This window comes from Cyanistes caeruleus, chromosome 12 (assembly GCF_971803275.1).
Source record: "Cyanistes caeruleus chromosome 12, bCyaCae1.hap1.1, whole genome shotgun sequence".
Lineage (NCBI taxonomy): Eukaryota > Metazoa > Chordata > Aves > Passeriformes > Paridae > Cyanistes > Cyanistes caeruleus.
This window is the reverse complement of record NC_141712.1, coordinates 2,352,745-2,369,257: the sequence shown is the minus strand read 5'-3', so window position 1 is coordinate 2,369,257 and position 16,513 is coordinate 2,352,745. Positions and strand designations below refer to the sequence as shown.

At 50.5% G+C, this 16,513-nt stretch overlaps 1 protein-coding gene across 2 annotated transcripts in view; it reads left to right on the top strand.

The window, feature by feature from the left end:
* LOC147650797 (axonemal central pair apparatus protein HYDIN-like) overlaps positions 1-16,513 on the top strand; it is a 57,018-nt gene that overhangs the window by 7,715 nt on the left and 32,790 nt on the right. For both annotated transcript variants that reach the window (XM_086847709.1, XM_086847710.1), the window contains exons 6-18: positions 180-379; positions 825-949; positions 2,254-2,458; positions 4,165-4,357; positions 4,986-5,085; positions 6,331-6,449; positions 7,619-7,842; positions 9,767-9,834; positions 10,636-10,868; positions 11,676-11,785; positions 13,006-13,141; positions 13,590-13,754; positions 14,666-14,818. In XM_086847709.1, the coding sequence (XP_086703835.1) occupies positions 180-379; positions 825-949; positions 2,254-2,458; positions 4,165-4,357; positions 4,986-5,085; positions 6,331-6,449; positions 7,619-7,842; positions 9,767-9,834; positions 10,636-10,868; positions 11,676-11,785; positions 13,006-13,141; positions 13,590-13,754; positions 14,666-14,818 (2,031 nt within the window). The remainder of the gene's footprint in view (positions 1-179; positions 380-824; positions 950-2,253; positions 2,459-4,164; positions 4,358-4,985; positions 5,086-6,330; positions 6,450-7,618; positions 7,843-9,766; positions 9,835-10,635; positions 10,869-11,675; positions 11,786-13,005; positions 13,142-13,589; positions 13,755-14,665; positions 14,819-16,513) is intronic.

The window sequence follows — 16,513 nt, the reverse complement described above, 5'->3', positions numbered from 1 at the left end:
AGTAGAGTAGAGTAGAGTAGAGTAGAATAGAATAGAATAGAATAGAATAGAATAGAATAGAATAGAATAGAATAGAATAGAATAGAATAGATGCCCTTGAAGGGTTCTAGGCCATTGTTTTCTTCTGCCATGGGAATGGCACTAAATGCCCCATGCTGAGCTAGTTTCTTTTCCTGCAGGATTATTCCCATGAGCTGGTCTGCATCACTAAAACAGAAAGGATAGTTGTGCCAATTCGGGCCATTGCTGCCCGAGCTATCCTGACCATCCCAGACCAGCTGAACTTCTCGGAGTGTCCGGTCAAGAGCAGCACCAAGAAGACTCTGCTGCTTCGCAACACTGGCAACCTGGAGGCTCATTACTACATCAGCACCCAGAGGTGAGGCAGCTCCTCTGTCCTTGTGCAAAACACCTTTGGGTGATAATAGGCTTGGCAAAGAGCAACAAAAGGAAGCTGAGCATCAGGGCTGCACTGCAGCTCTGGCTGGAAGTGAGCAGGATGGATGGCATCTGCTCTTGCTTTCAGTGGTTTCACAAACCATTCTCTGATGGGATTGCTGGCAGTGGGATCCTTGGGTCTCATTGCAGAGAGCTGGATGCAGAGTATGGGGCAGATGAGGTCATTTTATCCCACAGGATCTCCTGAGGTCTGTATCCCCTCAGAAGTAGGTCAGCAGCTGTTTCTGATCCTGTTTTGTCTCTTTTCTGTTGCCTGAGGTTTCTGTGCTCCCTGCTTGCCCAAGGGAGCCGAAGTGACCTGCACTGCAGAAGGAATATCATCCCCAGATGTCCCCTGAGTCCTGATCTCTCTCTTTGTGTTGCAGTCCTTTCTCCGTGGTTCCGGCCATGGGAGCTCTGGGTGCTGGTGACAGCGTGCAGGTGACAGTGGGATTTCACCCGCTGACCACTGGTGCCCATTTTGGGTCCATGGTGGTGTGCTACAACACAGGTGAGTGCTGGGCACTGCACGGGGCACAGGACACTTCTCCAGCACCACTCCCTGTTGTGCCAGCCACCTCAATTCCTTCTAGATGTACCTCCCCTGTTCCAGCTCAACCCCAAAGAAAACTGAGAACCAGTTGGTGCTTAGGGGGCTGATAAAGTGCATCCCCTCTAACAGGACTAAGATTTTTGGGCTCCTGTTTTGCTGAGAGTTGCTGAGTGGAGGAAGGAGGAGCCCTGATTCTCCACTGCCATGTGGCTATGCCTGGCTGAAGTTTTGTTTTATTCTGGCCAGTGCTGTGTGTGAGGTGTGAGGTCTCCATCAGACTCTCTCCAATGCAGTGTATTTCTTGCACACCTCTGTCCCATAGGCTGCTGCTCCACTGGCTTGTCACAGACCCTTGTACTGTGTTGCCCTCTACACATATATATAGTTTCTGTCTAATAACATTTTCAAATCCTCAAGTACTTTTTGGTGACAAATCAAGACAATTTTTTCCTTGTCCCCATTTCCCAGGCCATTCATGCTGTTGCACACCTCTCACATCTATCTCCCATTTGATTTCTTGACTGAGGAATCCCATTCAGGCTTCATGTAGAAGCTGCTCTGTACTTACTGATCTTTCCTTGGTCCCTTTTTTATTCAATTTGAAATGCTCCCGTTTGGTTTTTGAGATCAGAACAATATCAAATATTTCAAGACTGATGTGGCTGTGTGTTTGGACAGGGAGCTGCTGCTGCTGATGATTTTCATGGTGTTCATTTTGTAGTGGTTTGTCATATTGCAGAGCCAGGCTGGTTGTGTTTCCTCACCTGGGTCCCCTCCTGCTGTGGGCTTCACCTCACTTGTTCCTCTGGGCCTCCTTTTTCTGCTCACATGCCCCCAGGTGGATTTGCTTGTCAGCAGCAAGGGATCCAAGGGATCAGGAGAGACAGGAATCTCATGGGATGCCCAGGGGGAACCCCAGGCAAGCCAGGACTGAACAGGGCTCCTTAGCATCACCTGAAGGACTTGGATGCAGAAATCCTGGTGATCTGAGTGGGTCACCTGAGCACACCTGACAAACCTCATTGTACCTTGGGGCCAAATCTCCACAAACACACTCCAAAATGAGCTGTTTTAGGAGGTGCCCAGGACACCCTCACGCTGCACACACACAGCTGTCAGGACGTTATAAATGTGCTGACCCCTAGAACTGCAAATAGAGCTAAAAGCTGTGACCCTTTCTTCTGTCACCTGTGGTTTGCTCTGTTCCTTGGGCTTTCATCAGCAACTGAGCTGAGCAAAGGCTCCCCTTTGCTTTGTTCCAGGTGAAGAAAGGATCCACACAAACCTTCAGGGAGAAGCTGTAGATGTCAGCATCGGGTTGAGGACGTATTCTGTGGAGCTGAAGAAGACTTTCATCACCACGTCAAGCCACACAGCAATGTTCATCGAGAACAGGAGTAACATCAGAGCCCAGTTCCAGTGGAAGACTTTTCCTAGTGAGGAAGATGAGAATGAAGAGAAGAGGAGGTTGGTTTGAAAGATGCATTTCAGTGAGATCCATGGGCCAAGACTAAAACTAACGTACGGCCTCAGGAGGGTGTTGGTGCTTTGGAATGGCTCAGGCCAAGTAAAGCATCCCTGGCATTAGGGGGTGTGTCCCTGGGCTTCAGGAGCTCAGCACTTGACATTCCAGTTCCATTTATACCCCAGCCAGGGATGGCATTTTGGGAAGGAAAGGTTGATGGCAATGACTGGATTTCCTCAAGTTCTAACGGGGCAGCAGCAGCAATGGCTTTTGGTCATTTGTAAACCATTGCTGGGGGGGAAAAAAAGGGAAGAAAGCAAAAAGAAAATAAAAGGCAAGCACCTCACAACCAGCCAAAAGACACAACCCACTACAGAAGGAGGGTGGGTGGCTGCATCCTTTCTGCTCAGCCTGCTTGTGCAAACTGCCCTGCCAGAACTGCCCTGCCAAAACTGCCCTGGAAAGCCCCTGCTTGCTGTGGGCCAGGTCATTTGCACTCCTCAGAGCCATTTTAAGCTGCCTGCAAAGGACCAGGAGATGAACACTGGCCCACTTGAATGGCTGGCAAGAGGGTCCTTTAGTGCCCTGGGCTTCTTGGTTTTCCACTGTTCTCTATCTGCTTACACGATGTCTGACTTTCATACAAGCTCTGTGTGTTAAAAGAAAATCCTGTGACCTTCTCTGGCTGCTTCCCTGGGCTGTTTATTTCCATTTTTCCCACTTGCCTGCCTCAGCCTGGACCCCAGGTGATCCACTTTCCCCTCAGAAGCAACAAGGTTTCCCCAAAGGAAACTTCAGCCTGGTTTTGGTTTCATGGGTTTTTTTCCAAAAGCATCTGTTTTCACACCAGTTTTATGACAGTCCTAGACTGTCACCATGACATTTCATTCTTCCTTATTTCCAGTCCTAGGGATGGTTTTAGCTCCAAGGCCACTGTCCTGCTGTCAGAGAAACTTTTGAGGTCTTGGAGCAGAGAAGACTTTTTTTTATGAGAGGAGATAGTGTAGGATCCTTTTCTTCTCAGGACTACTACAGGATTCTACTACCATGCACTGGGATGGGACCCATAAAGCTCTGGATCACAAAAAGGTCTCTCCAGGAGTTTGCTGTCCCCCTCCTGCAGAACCAAGTCCCTTCCCTTCTCAGAGCCTCTGTTTTCATGCATTTAAAACCTTGAATGTCATTGAAGGGATGCAGTGCCTGAATTCATCCATTTCCTTTGGAAGTGCTCTGGGATGCTCTTGAGAAAGGCAGAGCAGGGAACAGGGCAGGTCCCAAAGAGAAGAAACCAAGAGTGATGCTGGTAACACAGAGCTGTGACCCAGCTTCATCTCCCCTTCCCAGGGAAGTCCTGCTCCATGATCTTTATCTCCTCCCCTGAGCATCTCAGTGGTAGGAAAAGCCAGTTGAGGTGGCTGCTGGATTGTCCCTCAGTTTTGGCAGAGGCTTTGAGGCCGGAGGTTCTCTTAAGGGATGCTGGCTTTCCAAACCTCTCCTGTGTGTGCAAGTGTGCAGTAAAACTACCTGTTGTACCAGTGAACAAGTTATGCTCTGATCCACTTGGGATTGCCATGGCTTGGGGTCAGCCCTTGCTGGGAGCTGCTGCTGCTCCTCCCCAGGTGCTTTGCTCTCCTGCACTTCCACTTCTCTCTGCAAATCTCGGGCTCATTGAACCATCTGCTGGCTTTGTCTGTCCCTGTGGCTGCAGGCAGTGTTACTTGCTGCGATCACCGAGAGAGGCCTGCATGGACAACACGACGGGAGAGAGAAGAAGAGCGAAGAAGAAGGGTTCCTGTGAAGATCGCCGCGCCATCCTGAAGAGCAGCGTCCGGGAGAAGATGATGATGGTGAAAGAAGACCCCATGCTATTCTCCAATGATGCTTTTTCCCTTGAGCCACTGGTAAGTGATAGCTGAGAGCCTCACTTTCTTCCTCTAACTCTAACTCTCTAACTCCCTAACACTCTAACACTCTAACTCTTCCCTATCCCCTTCCCCTTCCCCTTCCCTTTCCTCCTCCTCCTCTTCTGTTTATGCAAGTGAACCCCCACGTTCTCCCATCAACCAGAGCCCTGATTCTGAGGATTGGCATTGTGAGAGATGATGAATGCCTGGAGTCTGCACAGTGCAAAATCCCTTCTCATCTTGGAGTAAACCCCAGAATAATCCCAACCCCTGCTTTCTTTCCAAACAGGTTAAACTAATATTTTTATTTCCAGGGAAGGGGATCATGTTCTCTTCTTGCCAAGTGCACCAGTGCACAGAGGCAGTTACATACTGCAGCTGACAGCAGCATGATGTGACCAACAGCTTGTGTCAGAGCAGTGGGAATGTTGTGGAGAGTGGGAGCTGATCAGCTGAGCATTGAGAGCTTCCAGTGGTGTATTGAGCTGGGTTTGGAGCGTTTCCTTGGGCTCCTTGTGTTGTTCACTCATCACTGATGCTCTAAATAAAGGCTTGCAGGACTGTGGTTGTACACAAGAAATGGGAAGTTTGAAGAGAAATGTTTTGCTGTCTCTTTCTGTTTCAGGAGGGAGAGATCGGGCCAAATAGTTCAGTCCAAATCAAGGTGACCTTTAAACCCCTAAAGGCCCGAGAGTATCGGAGTGTGGCTTACTGCAACATCTCAGGTACAGCTCCTTTCCCCTGCTTCTCTCAGCCCTACTGAAGCCATGGTGCAAGCCTGAGCCCACTGAGCTCCCCTGGAACTGCTGGGAAGAGTCCCTGGGCAGCAGGGCAGTGCTGGCACATGCCACTGCCCCTGCAGCTTCCAGGGAGTCTCCTGTGCAAGGCCAGGGTCAGAATCCTGGGTCTGGGTTACTGATCCCAGAACAACCCAGGCACTGCAGGGAGATGTTTTCATGGCACGGCTTTGCCAGCATTTCCTCAAAGGCCAGAGCAGAACAGCTTGAGAGAACAAGCACTAAGCCCCTCTAGACCAGTGACCTCCAGGATGGGTCCATTTGGCATGGATCCATCATCAGGCAGCAGGAGCTGAGTTAGAAATGTGCTCCCTGAGCCTGGATCACCTCCCACTGCCCACACACCACCAGACCAGAGGTGGCTGAGCCCCACTGAGCCCAGGGTCTTTGTAGAGGGACCAGCCTTGGCCAGCACCTGCTTCTCTCCCTGTGTGGGAATTGGCACCTTGCAGCTCCCAGTCTGTGGAGATAGAACACAATGCTGAGTGCCAGAAGTTGAGGGCTTGGGTAACAAAGTCTTGTGCTACTGGGCCAGGTAGCTTGGCAATTGCTGCCCAGCAATCTGCCAGGTACAATTGCCAATCTCTTGATGAGCTTTGTGCCTTCACTGAATGGATTTCAAAGCTCCTCTAGGTGCATGGGAAGGAAACCATAGAATCATGGTATGTTAGGGATGGAATGGACCTTAAAGATGGTCCAGTCCCAAGAGCCCTGCCCTGGGCAGGGACACCTCCCACTAGAGCAGGTAGCTCCAAGCCCCAAGCAGCCTGGCTTTGAACACTTTCAGGGCTGGAACCTCCACAACTCCCCCGGGGAGCCTGCTCCAGTGTCTCACCAGCCTCACAGTAAAACATTTCTTCCTAATACCTCACCTAAATTTCCTTTCTTTCCATTGATACCCATTACTCCTTGGGCTGTCACTTCAAGACATGAGAGATGTTTAAAACTCAGCAAACTGGTGGCTAAAATTGGAAACCAGCCCAAGGAATGGGTTAGAAATTGGAAGTCAGCCCCAAGGGAAATGTCCTGAGGGAAGAGAAGGGTCCAAATCTTCTCTTGCAATATCAGGAGCTGGTTTTATCCAGCTCAGAGTCAGGGGCCAGCGTTCAGGCAGGCTGGAAAATAGAGTGTAACAGTGGGAATTATTGTACTGAAATGAGCATCTCTCCCCAGGCCGTGGGAGCAGGCTGCCCCTGCACCTCCGAGGGGAAGGCCAAGGACCCGTGGTTGAATTCAGCCGTCAAATGCTGAAACTTGGGAACATTTTTGTCAACACCTCCCACGTCTATGAGGTGAGCAGCAGGGGTTGGGATGGATCTTGATGGCTCCTGAGGCAGCAGCAAGCCTGGTGGACCTGTGGAATTCCTGACAACACGGGCAGTTGTGAGCAGGGAATATTGGACGTACTGGGCAGATCTGGTGGGGTCAGAAAGGTGTGTCTGCTGTTCATGAAGCCCCAGTCCCTTGGCAATGCCAATTTTTGGCAGCCTTCCTTGGGGGTCAGCTCAGAAGCTTCCTGAAAAACAACCCCTTGGCATATGAAACCCAGACTGGGTCAAAAAGCTGCACGTTCAGAGGCTTTTGTGGCAGCCCCAGACACAAGGCACCTTTGCACTGGACTGTTCAGAAGCAGCTGGAACAAACTGGCTGTGTTGAGCTTCAGTACCCTGCAAACAATTCTCAGTGGAGTGTCTCCTGCTTATTCCTGGGAGTCACAGGAAAGCCATCCAGCCTCCTGGCTCAGTGCTGGCCCTTGCAAAGGGCTTGGGATTCTTTCCTTTGCTGACCACTCCCTCACCACACTCCAGCCTTGCTGCATCCCTGACTCTAGAAAGACAAAAGTGTTCCTAGGAATAAAGCTAAGGATCTTTCTACCTCTTTGCCTCTCCCTCAAAATAGTGTCAAGTTTGCAAAAAAAATAGAGAGCAACTGAAAGAGGGAGAAAATAAGGCACTGCATCATGCCAGACTCTTTCAAAAGCTTGGCTGTGGAAAGGAAAAACACCCTGGGTTTTTTTACCAAAAGATGGTGCTGTCTCTGTATTTGGTGGTGATGCCTCGTTATCAATGTGTTGTTGTCATGATTTGGGAAAAGGTGAATGAGTAGATGGAACTGTTGGAGCTGTGCTAAGTGGGGCAGTGGCAGCTCTCTGGTGATTGACTACGCAGCTGCCCCACGTTGCTCTCAGGGCCAGCTCTGAATGAGCTTGGTGATGCTGGCCAGAGCTGGAGTGCTCTGTGTCCATGGGAGAAGCCCAGGGTGACTCTGGTTATGTGCAATTACTGCTGCTTTGCATGAAAACCCAAAGGCAGAACTTGTCCTGTTGTATTTTTGGACTTCTGCCTTTCAGCAGCACAAAGCATCTTCTGCCTTTTCTGGGTGGGAATTGCATCATTAGAAAATAACTGACAAGAAGGGAAGATTGCACATGAATTTCCCTTTTGCTTTCTTGCTGCTGCAGGTGAAACTGATGAACCGAGGAGCTATAGATGCTCCCTTCACCTACATCCCTTCAGCCACAACCGTGGGCCGCTGCTTCAAGTTTGCCCCCGAGGAGGGCGTCATTGCAGCAGGTGGGATCCAGACGATTCACATCTCCTTCAATGCCACCGTCCTGGGGAGCTTTGAGGAACAATTCCAGTTCCGTGTGGCTGCATCTCCTACGCCTGTGATCCTGACAGTCTGGTAAGGACTCTGGGAGCTTGCTGGGCACATCTGTAGCTGTCTCTGGGACATCCCCCACCTCCCTCATTTTGGGGTCGAGCAGAGGAAAAAGGAGTTTCCTGAGCTCTTCATCTCTGCTCTGATCCTGGCACTGCCCCAGTGTAGGGTGCCCGGGGGCTGGAATGACTCCTCCCTGCAGGGATCTCCCTCTGCCTTGGGCCATGGCAGGCAGTGGGATGGATCAGCTTTGGGCAGTAGCTGCTCTGGGCTGTCCCAGCTCAACACCCAGCAAAGCTCCCAGGGCTTTGGAGATGGGGCAGCCTGGGTGATTCTGCAGCAGCAGCAGTGTTTTTAAAAACTTCTGCTCATAATCCATCCCAAATGGGCAGCAGCAGCCTCACCTCACCTCTCATGGCCATGCTGTGGGGGACAAGCTGTGCTCCCAACTCCTGTGCAGAGAGTGCTCCAGTCCCTCCTTTCCACAGCTAGGAAAGGGCTGGGAGACAGGGAACTGTGCAGCAGGAATGTGCCAAGGACATGGGCATCATCCCATGGGCTGGTGCCACTGCAAGAGATAATCCTGGCCCAGCAAAGGGAGAAGGGGTGATAACAGGGAAGGCAGAGCTCAGTCCTCAGTTCCACAGCAGCACGAGGGATTGTCCCTGCCAGCCTGAGCCATGTGCTGATAGGATAATGTCCTGCAAGCAGGAAAGCTGATGCTGGCTGCTCTGGAGCTTTGCAGCTAGGCTGCTGCTGTTGGGAGGCACTGGATCAAGGCAATAAAGAAATGAATGCACCCTGCACTTGATTATACCAATGAGATAAGGGAGATGGATCAAAAAAGAATAAGAAAATTAGGACTTAGCAAGAGGAAAGTGGTGAGTAGGTCTGCCCGCTGGAGAACAATTATTATAATTGGAGAAACAATTATGCTGGCTTTGTTTTTGGAGGAAAAGTGCTGCTCTGTTATTTTGGAAATCAAGAGGGAACCTTTCACCATCAATTGATTCTCCTCTGTCTCCCCCCAATCTGCTCCTGGGACATTATTGCATAAGCAGCTTTCTCCTTGGGCAAGGGCAGGTGTCTCTTGTAGAGATGTGTAGAGCAGAGCCAGTGGCAGTCCTGGGAACACAAGAGAAGGCACAGTTCACTGGTCCTTGATTTTTAACCAAAAAGCAGAGTGGGCATGGATTGGTGTCACCCACAAAATAAACTCGTGAGTGTTGTGCAGCTTCAAGTGCTGATTTCAGTGGATGTTGGTGACTTTTGGAGCCTGTCTGCTGAGTTCAAGGACAGGTGAGGTGGCGTGGTAGATTCAGGACACCCGTGTTTGGTTGTTGAAGCCATTGCCCTTGGCTGTGCCGGCTGCTGCACTGGTGCCAGGCTGGTCCTTTCCTCTAGGATTCATCTGCCCACTGTGCAGAACTGTTGCTGCTCTTTTCAGAGGATGCTTGGGGCTCCCCTGGCTTCATGTCTCTAAAGTCTGTCAGTAATGATTGTGTGGCTCAAAATCTCCTGAGAAAGCTCCTCCATGGGAACACCAGTTGGAGCTAAGAAGCAGCAAGGCAGGGAGCCCGTGGCTGGAAAGGCTGGTTACAGAAGTTTGTGGGGACTTTTATGTCCATCACATTACAGATGGGGAAACTGAGGCAATGGAGCCATGTCTGGGTGTGTGTTCAGGGTCCTTCATGGCACCACCAGCAACTGGGGGCTTTTCCTGCCTGCCCTGTGCCCAAATCCCCACCAGTGGCTGTTGGCTGCCGGCCACTTGGCTTTAGCTGCCTCCTGCCCACACGGACACTGTGCTGAGCACATGGTGCTGTGTTGATTTGAAGCCCACGGTGCCCCTGACCCCAGGCTTTATGTCCCCGAGCCAGGGCTGCCACACGCTTTGTGACTCCCTTTAACCGAGGCATTTCCTCCTGCTCTGTGCTCGTCATCGCAGGGGGTGTGTCACTGGGCCGGCTTTACACTTCGACCTCCATGAGCTCCACTTCGGTGACATCTCCTTCGGTGAGTGTTCCCTGGGCTTGGGCACAGCGTGAGGGATCTGTGCGTTCCACAATGAACCACTTGAACATAAAAACATCCATCACTCGTCTTCTGCCACAGCAGCCTCTTCAGGCTGGGAACTCCAGGGCTGCTGGTGCCTCAGGTAGCATTTTGCCCTTGTCAGATCAAATAGAACCAAGGAATAGAAGCTCTGGGCTGTGCCTGCAGTTGTTTTTTCCCCCCATCTGTGTTCAAATGACTCTTGGTGAGCAGGCCTGGGAGAAGTCTCCTCCCCACAGAGCTGGCCAGCCAAGCCAGATGTCCAGTGCAGAGCAGTGGTGGCCGGTGGCCGGGCTCTGCAGGACATCCCCACCATATGTGGCTGGAGCTCTGGCTTTCCAGGATGGAAAGCAAATCTCAGAGCTCAAGTGGGGTAAACCCTTGCAGGCAGCAATCACAGGGAGCAGCAGGGCTGTGATGGCCCCCTTTGTTGGGTGAGGTGGGACATGGTTCCTAATCACTGCTCTCGAAGCAAGGCTCAGGTTTGCCTCCAGTGGAATGTGCTCTGAGCTGTCACCTGCTCAGTCTGTTTGGCCCAAACCAGGAGATGCCTTAAGGATGCTGCAGAGAGAAACTGCATTAGGGTGCTTTGCATCACCTTCTAGCTCCAGATTCCATTAATTCCTCACGTAGCTTCTCGGTGAGCTGTAGTTCACATAGTAAAGAGCTAAACTGCAGTCACCCTTTCATCCTACCAGGCTGTTCACACCAGGAGTCATGACACAGTTGGTGCCTAAATGGATATTTGTGTCCTTTTCCCAGGTTTTCCCCGCACCATGACCTGTCGCCTCACTAACACCTCCCCGCTGGCCGTGACATTCAAGCTCCGCATGTCGGACGATGGCACGCAGCCTGCTGTCAGCAGCTTGGATCAAATCTGCAAGGAAGGAGACCCATCCTGGAGGAAGGGAATTCATTTTTATGTGGAACCAAGGGAGTTTACAATGAATCCCAGCCAAGGGACCATCCTCCCCCAGGGACACCAGGATATCGAGGTATGGGAAGAGTCCAGCCACACACGCTTCAGCCCCAGGGCTAAAGCTTCACTGGAGTGTGCGAGGGCTTTAGCTCTGATGCCAGCTTTGAGGATCATGTGAGTGAGAGATCTGCACTGGCCTGAGGCCTCTGTTAGCTGGGTTACTCAGGATGTAACTGAAGCAGCACTGTTTTGTTCCCAAAATCATACGCTGAGATCACAAACCGTATGGTAAAGTACTGGAGCCATTCTTGTGTTTTTGAGAGCAGTTTCTTTGATTGCAAGTGGGCAGAGGAAGGATGAGGACAGAATGAGAGGTGTCATTGTAGAAAGCAGTTTGCTTTTCTTCTTGGTCTCATGTCTCCTCTCCTGGGGAGCAGAATGATTTGTGTTCATTGCAGGGATCTCCAGTGGAGACAAAAAGCTCTGCAGCCATGAACTGCCCAGCACCTGCTGGGCCACATTTGCCCTCAGCTTCCTGTTGTAAAGCTGAACTCATTCTGTCCAAGTCAGCAGATTTCATCTGCATTTGTGTCATTGTAGTCAGATGAAAAATTGGCCCCTTAATTTGGGTACAGTGGTGTGTAGAGCTTTAGCCTAATGTTTGAATTTAGCTGACCTATGCCATGATAGCAAGGTGTGTTTAACAAATCTGGTATTGCCAGAAGGCTTTTGTTACTCTCAGAGACTGTGCTCTACACATGGATCAGCAGAGTAATTAAGGCAAAATCCTCCCTTTCCTTCCCATGAAACAAGAACTGGAGAATACCACGTGTGGGTAATGAGCTTTTATAAGGAAGAATTTACTGCTCTTCTCTTCCACCAGGTGACCCTGTGCTCCAACACGGTGATGGAATACTACCGGAAAATGCTGGTGGACCTGGTGGGCCTGGAGGGTGTTGGCAAGGAAGTGGCATCAGTGATCATCACAGCCAGGTACCAGCACTTCCCTGGCCTCTCCCAGCACACTGCCTGGCACAGGGTTTGCTGGCTGCAGCTCCCAAGGGAAGTGTTGTTTAATGTTCTCATGTTGTGACCAGCTGGACACGAGAACAGCAGTGCTTGGAAAGCAGCCTGTGGTGAAAAGCAGCCCTGCTCACAGCCCAGCACAGTCCTGGGCCTTTTTCTAGAGGGACCAGGAATGAAATCATTTATTGGCCTGGTTTTTGGTGCTTGAGCTGGAACAAATTTCCCGAGGACCTGCTCTCCTTCTTCCTGCAAGAGATGGAGCTGTGCTGGGTTGAGACCCCCCTGCTTTGGTTTGGGACACACCAAGCAGCCTGCTGAGAGTCAGGGTCTCGTTCTGTTCATGAGGGCACGTGACAGTGGGGAAGTGGCTCACAGCCAGAGTGGTGAGGGCAAGATCTTACGAGGGGAAAAGAGCCCTTGATGTGGCAAGTCAGCTCTAGTTTTTCTCCTTTCCTCTGCTTCCCATTTTGAGCTTGAATGTTTTCAGACTTAAACCAAAAGTTGCTCTTGCTGCAGCAGAATTCCATCCTGCCAGTTTAATGACGAGAGGGATGCAGTTCCCTGGTGCTGCTCCCTCTCGCAGGCAGAGCCATGCAGTCAGTGCCTGGGCTGCAGTTTTGTCAAGCAAGTGCAAATGGGGACAGTCAGTGCATGGAGCTGTGGAGTGAAGGACCGAGGGAGCTGTAGGAACTGGGAGGGGGTGATCACCCACTCTGTAGGGCAGGTGGTGTCCCATGCCCTCCAAAGCTGGGGCAAACAGCTGAGTTTTCAGGCAGGGCAACAGCCCCGTGGGAGAGAAGGGAGTCATTTTTACTGAGACACCGGAGTCGTGTGTTCCTTGAGCCTTAGTGAGCACTGATCCGTGTTGGGAATGCTCCCCCAGAGCTCATGGATCACCGGGACTGTTACAGGAGTCCTTGCAAGCCTTCTGGGCTAAAGGAGAGGCTGAGGCAGCTGTGGGACAAAGTAAGTGCTCTGCCTGGGGCACTTGGCAGCCTCTGGCTGCTGCCTCTCAGGGTTTGCCCCTCCTTGACAAGCCGTGTTGGAGTGGGAAGGCTTTGAAGGCAATTTCTCACTGCAGGGCTGTTAAATGTCTGTTTGACAGTGACAAATGGGTTATCTTTGGGGGTAAATGTTCTCTGTTCTCTCAGTATCTCTGATTCCCTTGGGGTCATCTCTTTGCCCAGATGTCTGGTTCCTGAGCTGCAAGTGTACCCCCAAATCATGCACTGCAATAAGTGCCACCTGAAGGAGCCATACGAGAAGAAGTTCATCATCACCAATAAAACTCACCTTCCTGGCTGCTACGGGCTCATTCCCCAGGTTTGTCATTGCATCCACCTCCTCCTCTCAAATATTGCTGAGGAGATTATTAGGGGAAAAAAGGGTTTGGATAAGACCTTGCTGTTTTCTGTTCAGCCTTAAAAATCTGCTGAGAGCAGGATCCTACCTGAATGTAAACTTTAGGAGGCAGTTTAACCTCCTGAGGAAACAGTTTATGTTCTAGTCTTCAGGGTGTTCTCTGGTGGGAGATCTTAGAGGGTTGTGAAAAGCTGCTGCAGCCACAGACACCAACAGCTGTGCTGGCAGCCTCCTTGCAGGACCCCCTGAGAATGCTAAGCCTGCAATTCTTGCATCTTCTTTGGGCCTTTTACCTTTGTCCTGGGGATTTTGAAAAACGTGTGTGAGTTGCTGTGGCGGTGGATGTTAAGGAGTTTCAAGCTGAATTTGGAGGTCCCTCTGAAGCTGCATTTGATTGTGTCCCTTCTAGAAACGCAAGGAGGACTCTCCTGTGTTGTACTCCAGCCCCAAACCCTGTGGCATTGTCCAGCCTCGCAGCACTGCAGAGATTCCGGTTACAATCCAAGTGCAAACATTGGGCGATCATCACACCAATGTTCTGATCGGCGTGTTTGGGGATGAAAGAAACCCACTGGTGAGTGCAAGGGGAGATGTGTGCCTTTGTGCAGCTCCTCCTGGCAGGGTGCAGAGTGTGCAGGGATTCTTCTGGGAAAAACAGGCACAGGCTGCTGTGGAGAAGGACAGAAGGGACTGGTGCCATAAAGAGCTTATGCCTTATAGGTGGTAATCTCAGTGTCTGACTCTGAATGTAGTTCCTAAGCTGGAATTGAGGATAATTTTAGTTAAATTAATCTTTAAAATGCTAGTAACTTTGGAAATACCTGTTTTCAAATGTCATCTCTTTAAGCACAAAAGAGGATGTCAGAAGACTTCTGGGAAGGTTGAGCTTTGTGGAAAAGAAAGGAAAGCTGGCATTTGAAGAGTAGTTGCAAGGATTTAAACTTACATTAAAACACATGGAAGTGATGATGGCAAATTCCCTGGATGGCACCAAGTATCTGACCCTGGGCCATTGTGACACTGCATGTAAATCAGTCAGCAGGAAGGACAGGCAGTGCAGGCTGTGCCAGGGAGCCTGAAGTTTGACACAACAGTTGCTTTCAACTATCAGGCTGCTTACCTTAAGCAGGAGGGTTTCTCCCCACCAGAATAACCAATTGTTTACCTGTCAGCCTGGTCTTAACTAGACATTTCTTGCAAAGCTTTTACCTTGGGCCAATCATTTGTATTTTGAAAGTTTCTCTTACCTTGATCCTTTTGAATTTGGAGGTGAATATGTAACTTTATTTTTTTTTTCCCAAAAGCCCAGCATTTCAGCTGGAGAGTGGTTAAATAATAAATAATAAATAATAAATAATAAATAATAAATAATAAATAATAAATAACTTGAGTAGAGTTGAGCTGTTTAAGCTTTTTTAGGTTTCCCTGTTGTGGTTTGTTTTGGCTTTTATAAAAATCTTTCTTTCCTGCTTCTTCCTGGAACAGAGAGCAGAATTCCTGAGCTCTGGAGAGCTGGCAGAAATCTATGGAACTCCAAAGAAGATAGACTTTGGCATGATCCCAGTGCTACAGCCGAGCTCACAAACTCTTACCCTCTTCAACACAGGTCTCGTCCCTGTAGACTTCAGGATCAAGATTGTAAGTACCTGTGGGGCTGTTTTCCAGGGAATTGACTGGTCAGTAGCAGCCAGGACTTTTTATGACTGGTTTTGATATGCAAGATTTCCATCTGGCCCATCTGGTGTGAGAGGTGGCAGGATACTCCAATATTCCATCGGAGCGAGGCAAGAGGATCCTGGCTCTGGAGTGGTTTTAGCTGGGGCCCTCGGTGAAATCAGGTGCAGAGATGTTGGAGCAGAAACAAGTCTGGATTGTGGTGACAGGTCCTCCCTTCACTTTCTGGAAGGTCTTCAGATGTGCGTGTGACATTTTTGGAGCTCTGAGATCAGAGAAACCTGTGTTCCTTTGCTCCCCAGAGAGCCTGGATTTCCCTATGGTTTCCCTGTCCCAGCTGCATTTGCTTTGTGCCCAAGTGCTGTTTGTAGTGGAGAGCAGGGTGTGAGCTCTGTCCTCAGACTGCAATTGTCACAGCTCCTGTGGCTCAAGCCAGTTGGGCTGTGCACACGAAGATGTGTGGGGGTTGTGCACCCCCCCAGCCTGTGATCTTTGTGCTGTTGAAGAGCATCTTTGGGGAGCAGCTGCAGAGAAAGGCTGTTTTCATATGTGGAGGTTGCACAGGACAGAAGGAGCTGGGGCTGCTCCCCTGGCAGGGAGAGCAGGGCTGGCACAGCCAGGAAGGGCTTGTAGGCTGGGGCTGGGGCTGGCTGGGTTGTCTGCTGGAGGGGGAGATCTGGGAGGGGCTTGAGGTTTGTTTTTCTTCATGCTGGATGTGCTGAACTTGTGGAGCTGCTTCAAACCTGATCCTATGGCCTTGTTTGTGTTTGTGGCTAAAGCATCAGGCCATGTGGGAGAGTCCAGCCACAGCCTCGTGGGCCAAGGAGGAGGGCTGTGAAGTTGAACTTGCTGCTTTTCCAGCTCTTTGGGGGATAAATGCCACCTTCAAGTGAGGGGTTTTTCCAGGACAGCTTTCTCTAACTCCACAATGAAATTCTGCTTTCAGCCTTTGCAGGGAGCAGTGCATCTTGGCTGGGTGGGCCTGGCATGGAAATGATGGGTTTCACATGCTCCTAGCAGGGCTGGGCCTGCAGAGCTGTGTCTGTACAGCTGTGCTGGTGCCAGACCTTTCCTCCCTGCTCTGAGCAGCTTCCAGCTCTCTTGCCCAATCCATGAAGTCCATGAGAAAGCAGATGACAAGAGTTCTTAGGAAGAGTGGGCCATGTGCACAGAGCACACATCATCCAGTTCCTTTCTGCTTCTTGCTTTTCTGCTCTGCTGTAACCATTTTGAGGTGGCTTTTCCAAAGCAGAGGGCACTGGGGCACCTCTCTACAGCTGATGGTCAGTGGGAAGTGAGGGCTTCAGTCTTTCAGGGGATCTTGAGAAGCACTGATGGCCCCTTGGGCAAGAATAGTTTGGTGTTGGGGTTGCAACTGGTATTGCAGTGATATTCTTCAGGATCTCAGCAGTGTCCTCCAGCTGTGTGGTTTCTGGAGTGGGATTTGAGCAGTCCTGGCTTCCTCTGGCCTTGAGCCTTTGTGAGAAGGCAGGAGAGAGAGAAAGCAGCTTTCCTTGGCACACACTCCAGAGCAAGAGTGGGGAAGGAACACTCTCCTGAGGATAAACATCCCTTGGGTTGGGCAGAGCTGGGTTCATTAGGTGAGTCTATTAAAGGAGAGGAAAATACAGGTTGTATGAGCTCTGCTGTTGCCTGAGA